The sequence below is a fragment of the Monodon monoceros genome, unplaced genomic scaffold (assembly GCF_005190385.1).
Source record: "Monodon monoceros isolate NGI ecotype Baffin Bay Population unplaced genomic scaffold, NGI_Narwhal_1 Super_Scaffold_19, whole genome shotgun sequence".
Taxonomy (NCBI): domain Eukaryota; kingdom Metazoa; phylum Chordata; class Mammalia; order Artiodactyla; family Monodontidae; genus Monodon; species Monodon monoceros.
The window spans coordinates 59,252,878-59,272,516 of NW_021703775.1; the positions used below are offsets into that span (position 1 = coordinate 59,252,878).

Genomic DNA, 19,639 nt, shown 5'->3' on the forward strand with positions numbered 1-19,639 from the left:
CTGCAGGGGTGACGGTGGAGGGGGAGGAGCCACAGAAAGGGGCAGGATTTGAGGGTGAGAAGAGCTGGGAGCATCTGTGCGGTCAATGAGATAGAGCTTTCGTTAATTACTGGAGCATGAAGAGAACGGAGGAGAAAGGGAGGCTCAGAGCTACAGACCCAGGGGGAAGGTTATGAAGGGTTATAAAAAGGGAGTGGGACCAGGACTTCCCTGGTGGCGCAGTGGTTGAGAGTCCGCCTGCCGATGCAGGGGACACGGGTTCGTGCCCCGATCCGGGAAGATCCCACAGGCCGCGGAGCGGCTGGGCCCGTGAGCCATGGACGCTGAGCCTGCGCGTCCGGAGCCTGTGCTCCGCAACGGGAGAGGCCACAACAGTGAGAGGCCCGCGTACCGCAAAAAAGAAAAAAAAAAGGGAGTGGGATCAAATGCTCAAAACAGCTTTGGGTTGCTGGGCAGGAAAGAACACAAGCTGGAGGTCAAAGAAGCGCCTTGTTGCCATCATCCCCCAAGCCGAGTCTGATTGGCGGCGTGTGTCTGCGTCTTGCTCTATGTCCCAGAGGTGGGTCCTGGGATGGCGGGGGGGGGGGGGGGGCGGGGGTGCCTCTCCAGCCGACCCAAACCCCTGACAGCCCTTGGGTGTCTGGACTGGCAGAGACGTACTCTTGGCACACTGGGAACGGACAGAGCAAACAGATGCTTATTAGAGTTAAAACAACTTGGCATGACCTGGAGGTGAGCGGCAGAGGCCAGCAGGTGCGGGGAGAAGGTGTTTGTTAAGTGCCGCAGAGCAGGGCCGGCAAGCAGTGGGCAGCCTCGCCAGGTTTCTGGAAAGCAGCTCCGGAGAATCCTGCCCTTGGATCCCCGGAGGGATTATACAGGGTCAGTTGATTCACATGCAACCAGCAGTCTGCTTTCTCTTATTTTGCCCCCTGATGAAAGCACCTTGGAAGTCAGCCGAGCTTTCTGTGCTTGGCTCTACTTTTGGGGGTTTCAGAGGACGCACAGATCCTGGCCAAGGGCACTAGAGGAAGCAGTGCCCCGGGCTTGGCTGCCTGAACTGTCCTACGGGCCTGTTAGGGTCTAAAATGGCCTTGGAGTCCTTGGCCTGCCCAGCGATCTGATCCTTAAGCCCTTTGTCCTGAACAGCAGCATGTACGTTGCCAGCGGTGCAATTGTGAAGCCATCGAAGCTCTTAGCCCTGTCCAGGGGACCCGGTGGAGCCGCTCCTCCCATCTGGAATCAAAACAAAACAGAACCCACAGTCTCTAGGACTCTTTGAACTTGTGGAGGACAGACAGGTATCCCCCAGCAAGAGAAAGGCCTGGACTCTTCTTGTGCCTAGTGCCCCAAGGCTACAAAGGAAATTGTCTCTCAAGTCTGTCAACTCATGGCCCAGGCCCCAAGCAGAGTTTGTGGCAAGCATCTAACCGGGTGAGATTTTTCTTTCTCATCTCTGCAGGCCTCAACAGCATCTCAGAGAAGAGAACTTGTTTCTTCTCTCTGCACTCCCAGTTCTTGGGCCAAACCTTGAAGAGATGCACACAGAAGTGAAGAAAGGGGAGCCAGGGAGTGTCGTAATTCATAGGAGAATTCCTGGAGAGAGAACGTATTTCTGTTCCCCATATCGCAGAACTACTCAGGCAAAATTGGCTCTGCCCTTTCCTGGGAAATGATAAAAATTTCTCTCTTTCTTTGACCCTTGTTCCTCAAGTATAAACCCGAGAGAGTATCCCTTTTCAGGTTTGTAAGAGCCTAGTTACTGAATCCTTAGGAATTTCTATCACAACCTCCACAAAATTGCCTCTGGGGAACAGCGATTGTGAAAGCTTTGCTTATTTAACGGCTTCCTTACTTTCCTTACAAGTTGGGCCCTTGAGCAGTATCTTTTGTTGGCATATCTGGTTTAATGCTTTCTGTCCAAATCTGAGTCAAATGACAAGGATTTGGAAAGACAAACCCCATGTAAACAAGCTTAACTTTCGTCAGTAGCTAGAAAGGTGAGTTCAGATTCTTGCCTGGATTAGTTCAGGGGGTATTTTGGCTGTTAGTGTAGGTGGTGGTGGACCAGAAATCTGTAATAACATTGGACTGGTCAGAGCATGAATTTTAATCTAACTGTTCCCATTCTTTCCTTGATCCGTCCTAGCAAGACATTACCAAGGTCAGAACCAAGGTAAAGTTTGTCCTTGGGTGTTCTGAACCTGCCCTGAGGAGGCATTGAAATGAAAAAAAAAAAAAGGATTTAACTCAAAACACTAACTGAAAATTCCAGGTAACAGTAACCCTTGTACTTCACAACTGTCAAAGTAAGCATCTTTTACTAAAGTGCTATATTTCTTTATACTTCATTATTCTTACAATAATTCAGCTGTGCCACTCCTGAGGTGGTTAAAGTAATCCTTCAATAGAAATGTCACTTAACATTTAGCAATTTGCTTAAACTGCATTAACATGGCATTGATGCAAATAGCATTAGCTTTCAGTCATTTTTAAGGGTACACAATGGGTTATCCTTAATTACTCTGTGGGAGAATCAAATACACTTCAGCATTCATTATTCACCGGGCAATTTTTCTGCAGCAAGGCTTGAAAAGGGAGAAGGGAGATGGGAGATTCTGTAAAGAGAGATGCAAAGTCCATTTTCGGGGAAAGGGGACCACATAAAAAGCAACTGAGGGAAAGAACCAAGTTTCATGGAAGGGAAGAGATAAGAGGTCATGGGAAAATATCAGTTTTTCTTAGAATCAAATCTATCTGCCTTAACTTTCATTCCCTGTGTCTTCATTCCAGTTATTTGGACACAAACTCAAAATAGCTCTGTTTTCTAATTCTAAAGCGAACACAGGCTGACTGTCAAAATACACACTATGGGTAGTAAGGAATCTGCAATGCCTCTATACAGCAGTGGCTGGTTTACAATTTTGGGATATAGTGTTCTATCCCTTTTTCTATGCACATGTTCTCATGTGCAAAAACATAATTATAAAACATGAGATTGGTACCCATCCTGTTTCGTAGCCTGTTTCTTTGACTTAACAACCCGTCACAGACCAATCTTCTGTCAGGAAGTGCACATATTTTAATAGCTGTATAGTAATTTCTTTAACTGTTCTGACAATGGACGATTAAACCATCTCCATCTATTTTTCTATCATGAACAACATCTGTGTCCAGGCTTCTTTTGACTTTGGCTGATAATTACCTTAGGATATATTCCTGTAAGTGCAAATGCTGGTTTTGAATGAACAGATGGATCAGGTTTTGCTTGCACGCCCTATCTACAGTCACTTCTAGAATCTTTTTATTTTTTTGCGGTGCGCTGGCCTCTCACTGTTGTGGCCTCTCCCTTTGCGGAGCACAGGCTCCGGACGCGCAGGCTCAGCGGCCATGGCTCACGGGCCCAGCCGCTCCGCGGCACGTGGGATCCTCCCGGACCGGGGCACGAACCCGCGTCCCTTGCATCGGCAGGCGGACTCCCAACCACTGCGCCATCGGGGAAGCCCTAGAATCTTTTGACTGTAGTCACGTATATGAAAGGAAAAAACCACTTCATAAATGCATCAACAGCAACTTGCTTGTCCATCAGCAGAAGAGTTGCTCTCATAATTAACAGAATATTTTCAGCTATTTGAAGAAATTATCTATATATTAAACATTATTTAATATGCTTGGGCTAAAATGTCACAGTGAATATCTGTAGGCAAGCACTAGGACAGGCATTCATGAAAGTAGACTGGTGGTTGTCCAGGGCTGGGGGAGGGAAGGCTTAGGGGGACACGGTGAGTGACCGTCAGTGGGGGTGGGGATTCTTTTTGGGGTGATGAAAATGTTCTAGAACTGACTGTGGTGACAGTCGCACAACCCTGTGAGTATACTGAAAACCATTGAACTGTGCACTTTAAAGGGGTGAATTGTATGGTAGGTGAAAAGTATCTCAATAAGGCTGTTATTTTCAAAGAAACATAGGCATTCAGACACCAGTCTTCACTCTTCTTCATTCCTACAGAAAATCCTTTGAGTAGGCCATACGCATTTTAAAAAGTCTTCTCTTCCTTCCTCCCTCCCCAGTTTGGCTCCTTTCTTAGCAATTAGGGCACAGGCTGCACGGAGCGCTTGCCCTGCATATTTGTCTAGCAGTCTGTGGGGCAGCATGGACGTGGGTGCTGGACCAGGATGAAGAGTGAACACTGATGGGCTGCGAGGCTGCTGCCCAAAGCTCCTGTCCCCAGGCCAGGAATAAGGAAGCTTTGCCAGGCTGGGGGCCACTGCTTCAGGTTGCTTGAGGTTTTCCATAAGCACAGGCCCAACTTGTAACAGGATTTCCAAGCTCCTGGTGTAGCCAAATAAATATGCCCCGGGCTTAATTATGTGTGTTATGTAAAAACTGACATCCTCTAAGGAGACACCCACTCACTCAGCTACTCAAAAGTCTTTGAAAGAACCAAGATGGTGGGGGAGTGTCTGATATATTTCAGAAATTATTTGTATGGTATTTTTATTTGGGGACTTTATATTATAGCTTCTTCCATGAGTCATTCATCCAATGTAGTAATAATACTCCCTATTTCATAGAGTTTTGGGGAAGAGTAAATAAAATAATGCATACAGGGTGCCTGGCACAGGGAGAGAACGGACTGTGCGTTCTGTTACTGTTGCTTAGCGATCACAGCGGGAATTGGCTGTGTCTAGGACCCTTGAATCTTGTCACCCCACTGATGTCAAGGCAGGTCAGGCCCCTGATTCTGTGCCGCATCGTTAGTGCCTCGGGTGTTCGTTTATGGAAGGGATGTCTCCTGCAAGGGGATTCATGGAGAGCTGGCTGCTGGGGGTGAATCTCGGCTCTGCTGCTTCCCAGCTGTGTGGCTGGGGACCAGTTGCCTCACTGACCTACTCCTTGGTTTCCTCCTCAGTACGATGAATTAGTCAAATTAGAAGTAATGTATCTACTTTCTAGGGCTGTTCTGAGGATTTAATAGGTTAATATTTGTCAGGTGCTTAGAAGAATGTCTAGCACATTGAAAGTGTTTGGATTTGTTGAATAGAAAGATGACTAGAGAGCTGGTCTCTGACATGGAAGGCGGGAAGGTCGTGCTACAAGGCACTGACGTTAGGAAGCTGGAGGTGAGGCTGAAAGAACGAGTCCTGGGCACTTCTTCCTAGGAGGAAAAAGTGGCACCAGGTGGGAAATATTTGGAAAAAGTAGCTGAGACAACAGGGACGCTCCCGCTGTGGAATTTCCCGCCCTCTTGCCAGAAGACCTTTAGAGCTGGGATAGGTGCGCTCATTGCCCAGGAAGCCTGGTGTAGAAGCCTGTGTAAAACGGGTGTTTGGATCATCAGATGGGCTCCTAAGGTCGTATCTGAAGTAATACTGAGATTAATTCCATAAACTGGACTTTGGTAAAACCTAAAACATGATTTAAGAAATGGATAACAAGTGGGCAGACAAAAAGCAATCAGAAAAGGAATAAAAACGTGAGCTATCTGGCTTTTCCTAAAGGGATTCTTTTTGTTTTGTTTGCTTCTAATATTTGAAGACTTCCAGGAGTATTCAGTTTGTCCCTTAAAACAAAACAAAACCCAACAGTGTTTACATAGAAATCTATTATCCCTTCAACTGAACTTTTGGAGAAATGGGGATTTTGCAATGGGAAAGTTTCACATCATATCCTACCTTCCCAAGTACGATTAACAGCAGTCCTATTCTCAAATCTATATTAAGTCCCTTCTACATAGTTTGCGTAGCTTTTAGCTTGGTCCTGAATTATTACTGGGCTCAGGTTTACCCCTTGAATCCGGGAGGGCATGACACACACCCCTGGCCCAGGTCTCTGGCGCTCTCCCCTCGCCCAGCTTAAAAGGTGGGAGATGGGCTCATACACAGGCATTCAGACAGAGCTACTAACTCTAAAATCCCAGTCTTCCACTCTTCTAGCACATGGCAACACACAGTCTACCTACTGACCCAGCTCCTGGCTTCTCTGGCCCACAGGCTGTGGTCTGAGGCTGCTGGTGGTAGAGCCTGCAGATGGGGGTGGCTTTGGCAAGGTGGTATGGGTGCCTTCAACTGCGGTGGTCCCCAGTACTTGCATCAGGGGGACTGGCTGTGCGGTTGTCCCTGGAGCTGATGGGCTCTGATAGGCTTTTGTGGTCTCACCTGTAAGAAAGTGGAATTACACTGGGTCTTACAAAACAGACGGTAGGCTCTTCAGGACAGAAATAAATATTTCTTGAACACTAGCTATGAGCAAAGTCCTGTGCTAGCTGCTGTGGAGCAATGTACAATCTGGATGGAGGAATAAGCCAATAAACAAACCAAAGATGAAATAACAAAATACTTAAAAGACAGCTCAAAACAACATTAACATAGACAAGGCCAAACATGATTAACTGTCAAATTAATTTTCCATACACCAGAAGCAATGGTTCATGAATGTATTTTTTTGCTGTTTCAGTTAGTGTTGGCCTGGGGATAGGGTGTACTTTCAGGTCTTTCACCATTTTAGACAATGTGTCTTAGATGTTCTAGTTTACATTTGGTTCATGACTAGCCGACTAACTCCTCTGGACCCCAGTTTCCTCAGCTATAAAATGGGGTATCGGAACTAATTAGATGGTAAGGACCATCTAGATGATTCTTCTGAATTGTGCTCTTCATCCCTGTGTGATGATTTAGATTGTTTCCATAATTTTAAACGAGTCTGAATTTGTTAGGTTGAGGGCATGGGGACAAGGGGCCCACTGGGCCTTGTCGTCGTATTGAGAACTGTGGGTCTGCGCCAGAAGGAGACAAAACATGGTCCCCAAAGTGAACGGCGCCGCAGCCCTGGGAGGGAACAACAGCCACCAGTCACTTGTGTCTGCTGGACCCATGGCAGGTATGCCAACTTCTACACCTGTGCATCTCTATTAGTTTCCTGGGGATGCTAACAAATTACCATGTGCTCAGTGGCTTAAAACAACAGAAATTTATTCTCTCACAGTTCTGGAGGCTGAAAGTTGGAAATCAGTGTCACTGGATTGAGCTCCCTCCAGAGGCTCTAAGGTAGAATCTGCTCCCTGTCTCTTCCGTTTCCTGGTGGCTGCTGGCATTCCTTGGCTTGTGGCCCCACCCCTGCAGTCTTCAAGGCGAGCATCTTCAATTCTCCCTCTGCTCCATCTCCATGTGGCCTTCTCCTCTGTGTGTGTCAAATCTCCCTCTGCCTCCCCTTTTTTTTTTTTTTTTTTTGGTATGCGGGCCTCTCACTGTTGTGGCCTCTCCTGTTGCGGAGCACAGGCTCAGCAGCCATGGCTCACGGGCCCAGCCACTCCGCGGCATGTGGGATCTTCCCGGACCGGGGCGTGAACCCGTGTCCCCTGCATTGGCAGGCGGACTCTCAACCACTGCGCCACCAGGGAAGCCCTACCTCCCTCTTTTAAGGATACGTGTGATTGCATTTAGTCTCCTTCACAACCCTGCCCCCAGACAATCCTGGATAACCTCCCCATCTAAAGATCCTTAACTTAATCACACCAGCAAAGCCCCCCTGCCTTCCTCCCCACTCCCCTTTTTTGCCGTATAAGAAAACATTCACAGGTTCCAGGGATTAGGACATGGATATGTTTTCGGGGGTCGTTTTTCAGCCTATGACAGCATCCCAGCTCTAGCCTTAACTCTGCTTAGGGATGAAGTATCTTTGGTCACAGAACAGCAGGCCAAGGTGGGGGTAGCATCTGAGATAGAAGGAGCTGTACTCTTCATGGGAACCACCAAACCTCCTCTTTGACATTGTACAGCATGCTGGGCAGTGTCAGACCACAGCCCTGTCCAGCCATGTAGACAAATGTGAGGTGGCGTCGGGTGTTTGGACCCACTGCTCAGCACTGGCACCTGCTCATTTCCCCACCCTGACGCTATTACCTCCTGTTGGGAGGGCAGGTCAGCACTCACCGCCCTGGGATTGGGTTGGAGTTCGGCTGTCCTGTCTGCTCTTGCAGGCATTAGCCCGGCAAGGCAGGAAGTGGATCCCTCATTTACCCTGATGTTTGCTAACAGTTGGTTGCCTTTAAAGCCACCTGGAGACTGTGCCAGACAGATTGCTAAAGAGCTGGCAGCGGCCTCGGGGGTTCAGCCAGTCTTCACGCCATCCTTGGGCAAAACTAGTGTGATTTATGACATTTCCATTACTCTAAAGGAATTGAGCTTTCATAACAAGTCCTAGGGAAGTTTCTAATTTCTCTAAAGTACTCTTCTGTTATACCCTCTGGTAAACGCTACCAGGCAGTAATGCCTCTTTAGGGAGATGCAGGCCCAGGTTCATACAGAGAAAAGCCATTTAATAGAATCACTTGTATATTTTATGAAATAGGCTATAATTACTAACTTGGAGAGAAATATATAAATAAACTGACAGTACATTTTACTTGCAAAGTATTAATTAAACCTCAATTAATTAAGTTAAAAATAAAACTTCTACTTGGAAATAGTCAATATTTTTGCCACTTTAAACTCATTGGCTATGGAGGATCTGGATTATCTTTTTCTCACACCATTGGCTAATTCTGAGGTTTCTGAACGCCCCCAGTTTGCCTTTGCTGGTATTGCTTTGCTAGAGAGCAGATTAAATATCCTGAGGGCAGCAATTTCTGTTACTTGCATAGAACACAGATGTCTTCAAGCACATCGTAAATTCAGCCAGCAGAGCCAAGTCCCTGGTCTTCCACTATCTTCCACGCAAGACCTAGTCGTTTTTGCCTGCTCTCCTTCACAGGATATAACTGTCTTTAAGAGAGAGATAGAGAAGCTACTCTGCCCCGATGCTTCCAGTTCCTTGCTGAGCGCAATGCCTGATGTGACCCAAAGTGAATTCTTCACGGGACCAGGTTCTTTTGGAGCAATGTGAAATAAAACCACCAGAATAGTTTCTTCGTACAACCTCAGATACATGGGAGTTTGGTCTCTTTTCAACGATTTTCATGGGAAAACATTTCAAAACTTCCCTTAGACTCTTAATGTATTACTCTTTGGACAAGGTCAAGAACAGCTCCAGACAACCACCTTCTCAACAGCACCGAGAGGGCCTCCCAGCTTCCTACACCCGGTCATCATTAGCATCACAGTGGAGGTGATCCAGGGCCCTACCCACAGAGATTCTGATTCACTGATCTGGGCTGGGCCTTGGAAATCTGATTTGAGAACCACAGCCAGCGCCAGCCTGGCCACTAGGCTTTCTTCAGCTTCCTGAGCCTGGCTCCCTTTGCTGGAAAATGGGGACGGTCAGACCTACTTGGGGGGCTGTTGTCACAGGTAGAGATCATGTCTGTAAGGGGGCCGCACAGTGCTTGGCACGTGGTAGGCCTTCGATAAATGACAGATGCTGACATCGTCGTGATATGCCTCCCTCTCCCCCAGTGGAAAACAGGGCCTTCAGTAGGTGTCAAATATGAGGTGACTGAAGGAAATTGAAACCAGTTTAGCAGCAACACCTTGGGGTCAGAGCGACAGGGAAGGATTTGGCTCTTCCCGTGAGAACTTAGAACATGCCTCAGGGTTCTACATGAGGGCAGGAAGCTTAATATTCACTGAGCATCTACTATGCACCTCTTTTACAGAAGCATTCACATATGATATTAATCACAATCCTGAAAGTCAGCCAACTATTCCCATTTTTAAGACAAGGGACAGATTCTCCAAGAGGTCAAGAAACGAGTCTCAGGTCACATGGACAGCAGGTAGCAGAGCCAGGATTTGGACCCACATTTGTTTGATGCCAAGTTCCATACTTTTTCCCACAAAAGGGGAACAAAGTAGAAGTCATGAGTCACTTCAAGATTCCTGAATGGGGTTCCCCTCAGAGGGTGGCCTGAGGTCTCCAGAGTTCTGGTGGAAGTAATCTTACTCTCAAGACAGGGTGAAGGGGTGGCCTTGGAGGGTGTTGGCAGTGAGGGCAGAAGGTCCCTGAACAGTCAAACGTATTACAATAAACTTGGGCTTGATTTTCTTCCAGGGCAAGGGATGACCAAGGGGAGTCAGGAGGGGGTTTTCCTGACACTCTAGCTCAGCAAGAGTAAAGATTTACTTTCCCTTCTCTTGTCGCGGTGCCGGCAATGTGCCTTCTCAGCTTTGGGGGAACTTCTACAAACTGACACTTACCTGTTTTTATTGAGCTCAGAGTAGCTTGAGACTCCAGCCAAATACCAGCTGCCTGTTTAATGGCTGCTAACTGCCTTGGGAACAGCGTTTAAATCTCAGGAATGTGTTTTCTCAGCAGGATCTGCACATGGCAAAGCAAGATGCATCCTATTTTGTGAGTGAGATAATTTCCCATGAAAGAGGGTTGCTATGCTTTGGGGGGTCGTCCTAACCCGAGTTACCTGTTCACTCACATTCTTGGAGAGATCAGGAAGCGTCTTGCAGGGGCATGCTGGGGCCTGAGCAGCTGCTGGCCCTCACATCTTCATTTCTTCTGCTTCCTTCCATTTCTAAAGGAATTTTATCACTGAAGGAAGAGTAGCAACAAAGGGAGCCTCCCTTTTACGGTTCTCAGTGGAATTTTTTATTTGAATTGGTGAAACTCACTCCACGGTGGGACTGTCTCTTGAAAGAGAGGTTCCTCTAATCTTGAAGCTGGATGAGACCCCAGTATCCCTTTTATGTTGGAATCCTTATAGCTGAGCTCAGAGTCTGCCACAGAGCAGGTGCTCACTACATGGTTATTGAATGAGTGAGTGAATGAATGAACTTAATTTTTCAGACTCCGACAACCATGAATAAACCTGTGATAGGAGGCTGATAGAGATACATGGTGATGGTGTCATCGAAGGTAGAGGTGTTTTGGTAGAGGGGACAGATGACAGTAGCAATGCCTGAGGTTCTGGCTATGGCTTTTGCTAATTTTAAATGTACGTAGCAGCATGGGAATTCCCTGGCAGTCCAGTGGTTAGGACTCTGCGTATTCACTGCTGAGGGCCCGGGTTCAATCCCTGGTCGGGGAAGTAAGATCCCATAAGCCGAGCAGCGTGGCCAAAAAATATAAAATAAAATGAAATAAAATAAAATAAATAAAATAAAAATAAAGTACGTGGCAGCCAAGTGTGAGAAGGCGCCCGTCTCCTCCACAATCCTCCTGGCCGTCCGTGAGTCAGGCCTGCTGGGGTGGGCAGTGCTAAGCTGGACCACGGTGCCTGGGGCAGATAGAGAAATTTTGAAAACGATCTCTGCTATGGAGGATGTAGAAACCAATGGATTTTATCAACTAAGTTGTCATTTGGCTGTAGTTGTCTTCTCTCCCCTCCACCCACTCTCCCTTCAACTTGACCTGCTTCGAGGGGATGCGATCAGATTTTGAGTGCTGTAGGGGCCGGTCAGAGCGGGGACCCTTGGGCAGGGGCTGAACCTTATCTGGAACGAGGGTGACCCGGCACCCTGCCTCAGGGTCACTGTGTAGGACGGGTGTCTGACACAGAGAAAGCACTTGCTGATTGATGGCTACAGTCACAGGAGGTTGTGCAGCACTCTTCCTGTTGTCCAGATTCTGGCTACGACTAAAGTCAGAGGGCCCCAGTCCCCCTTTCTGCATGAGAAGAGGTGCCACTGAACTTCCTATGGGTGGGGCTGTCCCAGCAGAACCTGCACCATCACCAACCCCACCTGACCCAGGCTCGTCAGCAGAAGGACAGGACCAGAAGAGGGGGAAGGGTCCGAGGCCACCTCTGGGGAAGAGCAGTGTTCAGGGTAAGAGGATATTCCCTTCCTCCCTTCACGCTTTGTCCTCCCCAAGCCAGACGAAGGGGCTTCAAGAGAATCTCTCATCAAGACCACGGGGCCTGCGGGGTGTGGGGGGCCCTCGTTTCCCGCTGGCCTTTCTGAGCTGCGGCACTGACAGGCTCACCTGGTGCACTGCAGGAGCAGAGCTCAAAGAGGAAGTCTGGGGGTGTATTTTGGGAGTCGAGAAGTATTCTCCCTCTCACGGGAGAAACAGGGAGTGCTTGGCATGTGGTCCCTGAAGCTGGAGGGCTTCCTTGAACATGGGGTCTGTTCCTGAAGTGGGGGAGGGGTGCTGCTGGAGGGGCTCAGGAGGCCAAAGGTGAGGCGAGATGGGACAAGAAAGGCGACCAACCTCATCCCATCCTAGGTCTCCTCAGGCCCCAAAAGGGAAGAGGAGAATCCCAGCCACACCCGTGACTCTGTGTGAAGGTGCTGCTGCCAGTGGATGGGGCCCCTAACTCAGAGAAAGAGACGGGGCCAGGATACAGCGGAGCACTGCCCCCGGCTCCAGATACCCACACACAAAACCTGCTGAGAAATCACTGAGAGCTTGGACGAGACAACAGAGAGGGCAGGGACACTCTCCCTCCACCAACTGGCCAGCCACTCAAGGAGACCTTGTCCCCTAGTCATCTTCCCCGGCCCACACCAGAAGAGGACAGGTGACATCTCAGAAATGGTCCACAGGGCACCACCACCCACTGCCAGCTTGTGGGCGGGGTTACAGAACAGGTGGTTCCTTGCAATAAAACAAACAAACAAACAAAAACAGGTCTGGATTACTGGAATAATTAAGAAGTCGTTAAAGATACAGTTGGAGAGGAACTGGGGTGGAAAAATGAAAAACATTCCCTATTTGAATGCTAAGGTACCTCAAATCAGGATTCTTTATATACACTGAAATTAGCATAAGAAAACATAGGATAATGGTGTAGAGAGGGGTTTCTGAAGCCAGATTGTCCGGATCTGATTCTAAGCTCTGCTACTTACTTGCTGTGTGGCAAAGGGCAAGTTACTAAACTTCTCTGGTGCTGCATTTTCCTCAAACTGTAAATTAGGGCTAAGAGCAGTACATACCCATGGTATTGTTGGGGTGAATAAATACAATAATCAGATAAAACTCTTGGAACAGTGCCTGGCACACGGCAAAAGCTCAGTAAATGCTAGCTTTTATTGCCTATCCTTAAACCATATTCACCTTAAGTACATGAACAAAATCAGCTAGCTCTTCAACTTTCTGGAAGTAATGTTAAATCCCACCATAAAACAACTCACAGCTTCTCTTTGTGTGAGAAATCAAAGCATACCTTCCCCCAGAAAAGACAATAATGCATAGTATAGCTCTTGCTTTCACACAGAAACCTAGAAAAAGGTATTTTCCTGGCCTGAGTTTTACTGTACCCCCTTGGTGATTCACAGGAAGCTGGGTCGGCACAACCTCACAGACTGTATTTTTGGCTTGGGTTGTTGAGATGAGCTGCTTGCTGCTATCACATAGGCCACATCATCCTCTTTGCTTCCCTCCATTTCATATGTAAGTAGAGACAGTCTTTTCCCTTTCAGCTGCCAGGGAACATTTCCACACAGAATGTCACGTCATCTTCTAAAGTAACTATACAGTAAAATTCAGTGCAACAGTCATTCTGAATGAAAATGACACAAACTCAGAGATAATCGCAGAATTGCAAAACAAAAAATAAAGCCTCACTCTTCAGCACATTGATTTCTGTGCCCATGTTCCTGGCATCTGTTAAAATATTACTGGAGTCAGTGGAGCTTGACCGGTTAAGTTGCTAATTTTTATCCTATCTCCTAAAACACAATATTGCCTGTTTACAAAATCAGAAGATTTAAATGAAATCACACGTGGACACTTGCCTGCTTTGGCAGCTGGGCTTTTAGATGATGAATATGTAAGAGATGATGGGTAGGTTACACCCTTTTGGGGTTTACCTTCTGCAAAAAAAAAAAAAAAAAGGAAAAAACCACAATGATTTATTTCTAGAGCTAGAGGTTTTAGATGGTTGCATTCTGTTAAGTTGACTCCCTCCTGCTGATTTGTTTCTCTCGAGTTCAATGAAATCAGTCAGTCTCCACACCCCTCTCCCTGCTGAATTGTTGATTACAATGAGAAAGTCAAGTGGCATTCTGTTTTCCTGTATCACCTATGTTTTATTAATATTAGAAAGGAGGCAATAAAACCTCCATCAGGATTAACATGAGCAACCCTTATTTTGCCCATGAAGATGTGAACTGGAAGTAAAGTTTTCATACACGGGACTTTCTGAATGTTGAATCAGGTCAGTAGATGAATGGAAAAACCCTCCCCACGTTCTTTTCTTGGTTGCTGAGAGCTCTGGCCATCGGCTGGCTATACGTGAACAGCAACCTCTCACTTCCACAGACCCCGTGGGACCCATTTGAATTCCATGGCACTAGAGAAACTTGAAAGTAGGTAAATAGAGATCGGCCTTGAAAATGACCATTTGTTGTCTACCCAGGGAGTGAAAGTTTAGATACCAGGCGAGGAGAAAGAATGCTAATGTGTATCGGGGAAACCACGGAGGCATAAAGAAGAAAAAACGATCAGGGCTGGGGAGGCAAGCCGCAAGCCTGGTGTGGCTGAACATGCCTGAGGAGGCTGCAGTCCGCAGTCCTCCTCGCCAGGGAGTGCGGCTTGAAATTCCACCAAGGAGTTTCATTCCACACGAAATGGAAAGTGTCACTAGAATGTAGAAGCCCCCCTGAGGCAGGTAATTTGTCTCACTTGGTGGCTATTAAATCCCCAGGGCCTGGAGCAGTGTCTGGGATGTAGTAGATGCTCAATAAGAATAACAGAGGAATTATCTTAGTGCTTAGATCTCTGTTAAAATTTAAATGAACTTGGGAGGGGTCTCACCTGTTTTTCGATATTTACACCTGATAATGAAAGCATTTTAAACTCTCAACCTGAGGGAATATTTTTATAGGATGGGCTAGGGGAGGAGAGGTGAGGAGTGTCAAATGGGAGGTGGGAGGTGGAACACAATCTAGTGCCCGATTTCACCAAAGGTCCTCCTGGCACAAGGGACTGCAAGAGTCATGAGGCAGACAGAATAACAGGGTCTCAGGAGGGACTTGGGATTGGGAGCAAGAAAATCTAGGTTTCCCTTTCTGTTTTACCATTCATTAACTGCCTCAATCTCTGAGACTCTGGGTTTTTTTGGTTTTTTTTGTTTTTTAATTCAGAAAATATGGATAATGATGTGGACCAACTTACCATACAAAGCTGTAGGGATCTAAAGGAAAAAAAAAACAGTTAAGAAGTTTTGGAACTATGTATCACCACAGAGATGCAAAGAAGTTATTCCGGTATTACCTATAAATGTCACTCCAGGTGGGGAAGAGGCAAATGTTGGGGCTCATGGGAGTTACTTCATCTCACAAAAGCCATCTGGGAGCAGGGCTGGGCACCTGCATGTCCTCGCCCTGGGCCGGCCCTGCTCCAGGTGGACAGTGAGTGAGGTTATTTCAGACCCAAGGAGGGAGCCTTGGCTGTGGGCCTCACTTTATCCACAGCGAGCGCCGCAGAGACACCGGCTCCCTCAATTTCCTATTCTTCTCGCATGTAAAATCCTATGGTTCTCTCTGTTTCTATTCAGAAGGAAAAGGAGCTGAGCTCAGTTTTCTGCAATGTGGATCAGAGGACAAATGGGCAGCTTTAGGAGGTCCTTGCTGGACCTTTCCCATCCCTGAACTGTGGAAAGATTGTGCTGAACAAAAACACACCTCCCCTCTCCTGCCCCCTCCCAGCCCACCAAAGTGAATTAATTAAAGACGCATAGGAACACGTGAAAAGTGGAAATAAAAGCCTAGAGAAAAGTCACGGAGGCATCAGAGCCTTCAGAGAAGGACTCTGACACAATCCAGCAAACCTTTTTGGCCAGAAGCCTCTGGACAATGGAGAACCTGCCCTGTCCACCGCCAGCTGAGACCTGTAGCCGGCATTGCACTCTCCTAACTCATTCATTGGAGACCCCTAGCCATTGCAGAAGCACATGTGTTTATTATCATTGGCAGAAAGTGTTTCTGGTTAAATGTCACTAGGTTGAATGAGAGGACATGGAAGTTGAGATTTATAGGGAATAATCACAGCAGATTGATTTTCATTTAAAAAATCCAAATCATCTCTACTCTCATGGAATTAATTTTCCTTGTAAACCTCTGCTGGGATTCTTGGATTGCAGGCTAGGCAACAAAGATTGAAACCCTCTTATTTCGCCAGGAGCTACTTGGTAAACACCAATGTGGAGATTATACGTCTATGATTGGCAAATTTGTATTCTAGACCTTAGCATTTTTATATGGCCCCAGTTCTGAATGTTTTGTTACAGGGCAAAGCTCGCGGTACTATGGTTGATAACCTCCCATTATTTGACATAGAAACCAGTGTAATTTGAATCCTAGGTGTGCAGAATTCCGCAGATAAGAGGAAATAGGGATTGCTTAGAGAAGAATCTTAAAAGGTCTGATAGCAGTCCTATTAAAACTCTGATCAATGGATAGTAGAGGTTGGGACATGGGGTGTCTAAAGGTGCAAAAAACCCACCCAGATTGGAAGGCCTGATATTTTATGAGACATTTCTCTTTTCCTTGCTTTAGTTGGTCTTCTGTAGGTAGTTCTTTCTCAGGAGAGTCACATGGCTCCTGATTTTGTGGGGATGCCAGAAAGGTTTGCTAGAATGTAGTTAAAAATCCTGCAGTGCCTCTTTGAAGAATATGGGAGATTCAAGGTCCAGTGTAGGGTAAGTATAAGGTGAGGATAGAATGTTGTGTTGTGCTCAAATGCTAATGAGGCATGTCAAAAGCTGGAAGGGCTCCCACTGGCCAAACCTGGAAATTTTGAGCAACAGAAAGAATAATGATGATAATAGACTATAACACATTGTACTTTAAAAAAACAATCTGTGAGTCCATAGTTGTACTTGAAAAAATAGTTGTGGAGAGAGGCGGGAAAGTCCTCTTCCTTGTGTAATAACACTAGCTAATATGTGTGGAAGAAATGACAGAATTAGAACAAGTGTAATTTTGCAATTTCTGATGTAATTCTTGCTACAGCAAGGATCATCAATAGATGTTAAAATCGTTGGGTTAAATTTTGGAGGGAACAAGATATTCATGCTGTTTTGAAGTATCACCCTACAGGTTGCTATTAATTACAAAGTATCTTTACCATGAAGAGATAGGGTAAAGTATCCAAGTAATCAAATTTAGCATCAGCAACAAACGGACAAAATGCTATTGTGTCTCCTGATATGGCCAGTTGTGATACTACACAATGGATATGCTATGATACCACCTATGTAGTATCCTTGACAAAATATTTAACCTGAATCCAACCACGAGGAAATAGCTGGACCTGTTTGTGGTCCAGACTGTGGACATAGTACTAGATGACTGGCTGGGACTTCAAAAATGTCATCACTGCTTATGAACAAAAAAGGAAGTGTGGTGGTAGACAGTTCTAGATTAAAGGAGACTAAAATGGACATGACAACTAAATACAATGGATGATTTTTGATTGGATTGTAGATTCCCCACCCCCCCAAAAAACAAGAAATTACTGTGAAGAATATTTGGGGGATAGTTGGATACAACTGAATAAGAACTTTTTCTTATTATTTCTTATTTATTAATATTTATTAAATTATTGTATCAGTGTTAATTTTTTAGATGTGGTACTGTGGTTATTTAGGAAAATGTTTTAGCTCTTACCATACGTGTGCTGAAGTATTAAGGGATAAAGTGTCATCATGCCCACAGCTTATTTTCACACAGTTCAAATGAAATATAAATAGATAGATAGATAAAGCAAGTATAGCAAAATATTAACAATTGGTGAATCTGGGTGAAGAGAATATGGTATTCATTGTACTATTTTTTAAATTTTTCTGTAAATTTAAAAGTTTTCAAAATAAAAAGTTAGGTTGGGGAAATTCACAAAAATAAAAAGAGGGGAGCAGGCAGGTCATGATGATAGTACAAAGACCTTGGTTATCTTTTTACTGTGAAATAACACAGCTATGAGTTCATTGATATTACCTCTTTGGAAGAGGGGAAAAAAAAAAAAGAGTGAAAATGATTATCTGTAAAATCCTGTGGAGCCAGATAGTGAGAATGGACTAAACAGTGAAACAATTAATTAAAAAAAAGAAATCTCAAATAAAATTGTAGCTCAGTGTTCTAAAAACCTGTCCCTATCTATCCATTTACCAGAATTCTCAAGGAATAAGCTTCCAGATATGAGGCACATTTGGCATAACTAAAGGAGTAGTTCAAAAATCCAGTTATTAAACGTAATTCGCTTAACTAAAAGTTTGATTGGACTTACTGATAGCTGCTGTGTGTTTAAAATGAGTAATTGGAGCCTTTTAATATTTCCAGACTTTGTAGTGATTTATCACTGAAATTATAATTCATTGTTTCATGATCTTAACTATCAGAAGAACTAATGCTTCAGATTTTTATGAAATGAGGTGGGCCATAAACTAAAACTAATGGCACACTGAAAAGAGCCCATTTCATCCCGTGAGGTAACTTAACCGAAGTGCCAGTTGTAGGGCAGCATTTCTCCAGGGTGTGGGCATACCTGAGACGACAAAGGATTCTCTCCATCGTGGAAGGGATAACGACTGGACACCATTGGAGTAACTCCCTTTATAGCCAGACTGTCCAGCAACTTTCCGAACAAGTATTTTCCCTCCTGAATTATCGAGCACACCACTGTGAAGAGAAAAAAAAATTTTTTTTTGAAGAAAGGACAGAAAAATACTGTTTGACATATAACAGACTTTGAAACCAGCCACCATCTTTATTTTTTTTCTTGTTCTACATGTTATACATTTAAAAAAATTTATTGGAGTATAGTTTATTTACAGTGTTGTGTTAGTTTCAGGTGTACAGCATAGTGATTCAGTTACACATATACATATATTCATTCTTTTTCAGATTCTTTCCCTACATGGGTTATTACAGAATATTGAGTAGAGTTCCCTGTGCTATACAGTGGGTGCTTGTTGGTTATCTAATTTATATATAGTAGTGTGTATATGTTAATCCCAAGCTCTTGATTTATCCCTCTCCTCTTTGGTAACCATAAGTTTGCTTTCAAAATCTGTGAGTCTGTTTCTGTTTTATAAATAAGTTCATTTATATCATTTAAAAAAATTAGATTCCACATATGGGTGATATCATATGATATTTGTCTTTGTCTGACTTACTTCACTTAGTATGATAATCTCTAGGTCCATCCATGTTGCTGCAAATGGCATTATTTCATTCTTTTTTTATGGCTGAGTAATATTCCACTGTATACATGTACCACATCTTCTTTATCCACCCCTCTGTTGATGGACATTTAGGTTGCTTCCATGTCTTGGCTATTGTAAATAGTGCTGCAATGAACATTCTCTTTCTCAAGATTGCTTTGGCTATTGGGGGTCTTTGGTGTTTCCATACAAATTTAAAAAAATTTTGTTCTAGTTCTGTGGAAAATGCCATTGGTAATTTGATAGGGATTGCATTGAATCTGTAGATTGTCCTGGTGGTCTAGTCATTTTGACAATATTGATTCTTCCAATCCAAGAACATGGTATATTTTCCCATCTATTCGTGTCATTTTCGATTTCTTTCATCAGTGTCTTATAGTTTTCAGAGTACAGGCCTTTTGCCTCCTTAGGTAGGTTTATTCCTAGGTATTCTTTTTGATGCCATGGTAAATGGGATTGTTTCCTTAATTTCTCTTTCTGATCTTTCCTGATTAGTGTATAGGAAAGCAAGAGATTTCTGTGTATTAATTTTGTATCCTGCAGTTTTACCAAATTCATTGACGAGCTCTAGTAGTTTTCTGGTAGCA

The 19,639-nt window shown here is 45.0% G+C and overlaps 1 protein-coding gene across 2 annotated transcripts in view; it reads right to left on the minus strand.

Annotated features, from left to right (window-relative positions):
* Window positions 1-19,639, minus strand: part of VIT (vitrin) — a 123,686-nt gene that overhangs the window by 39,270 nt on the left and 64,777 nt on the right. The window contains exons 6-8 of one of the 2 annotated variants that reach the window (XM_029232148.1): window positions 18,374-18,507; window positions 13,624-13,701; window positions 5,965-6,156 (exon numbers count right to left, since the gene is read on the minus strand). In XM_029232148.1, coding sequence (XP_029087981.1) covers window positions 5,965-6,156; window positions 13,624-13,701; window positions 18,374-18,507 — 404 coding nt within the window. Of the gene's footprint in view, window positions 1-5,964; window positions 6,157-13,007; window positions 13,702-18,373; window positions 18,508-19,639 lie in introns of those variants that run through there. The other variant, XM_029232149.1, reaches the window with a different exon arrangement.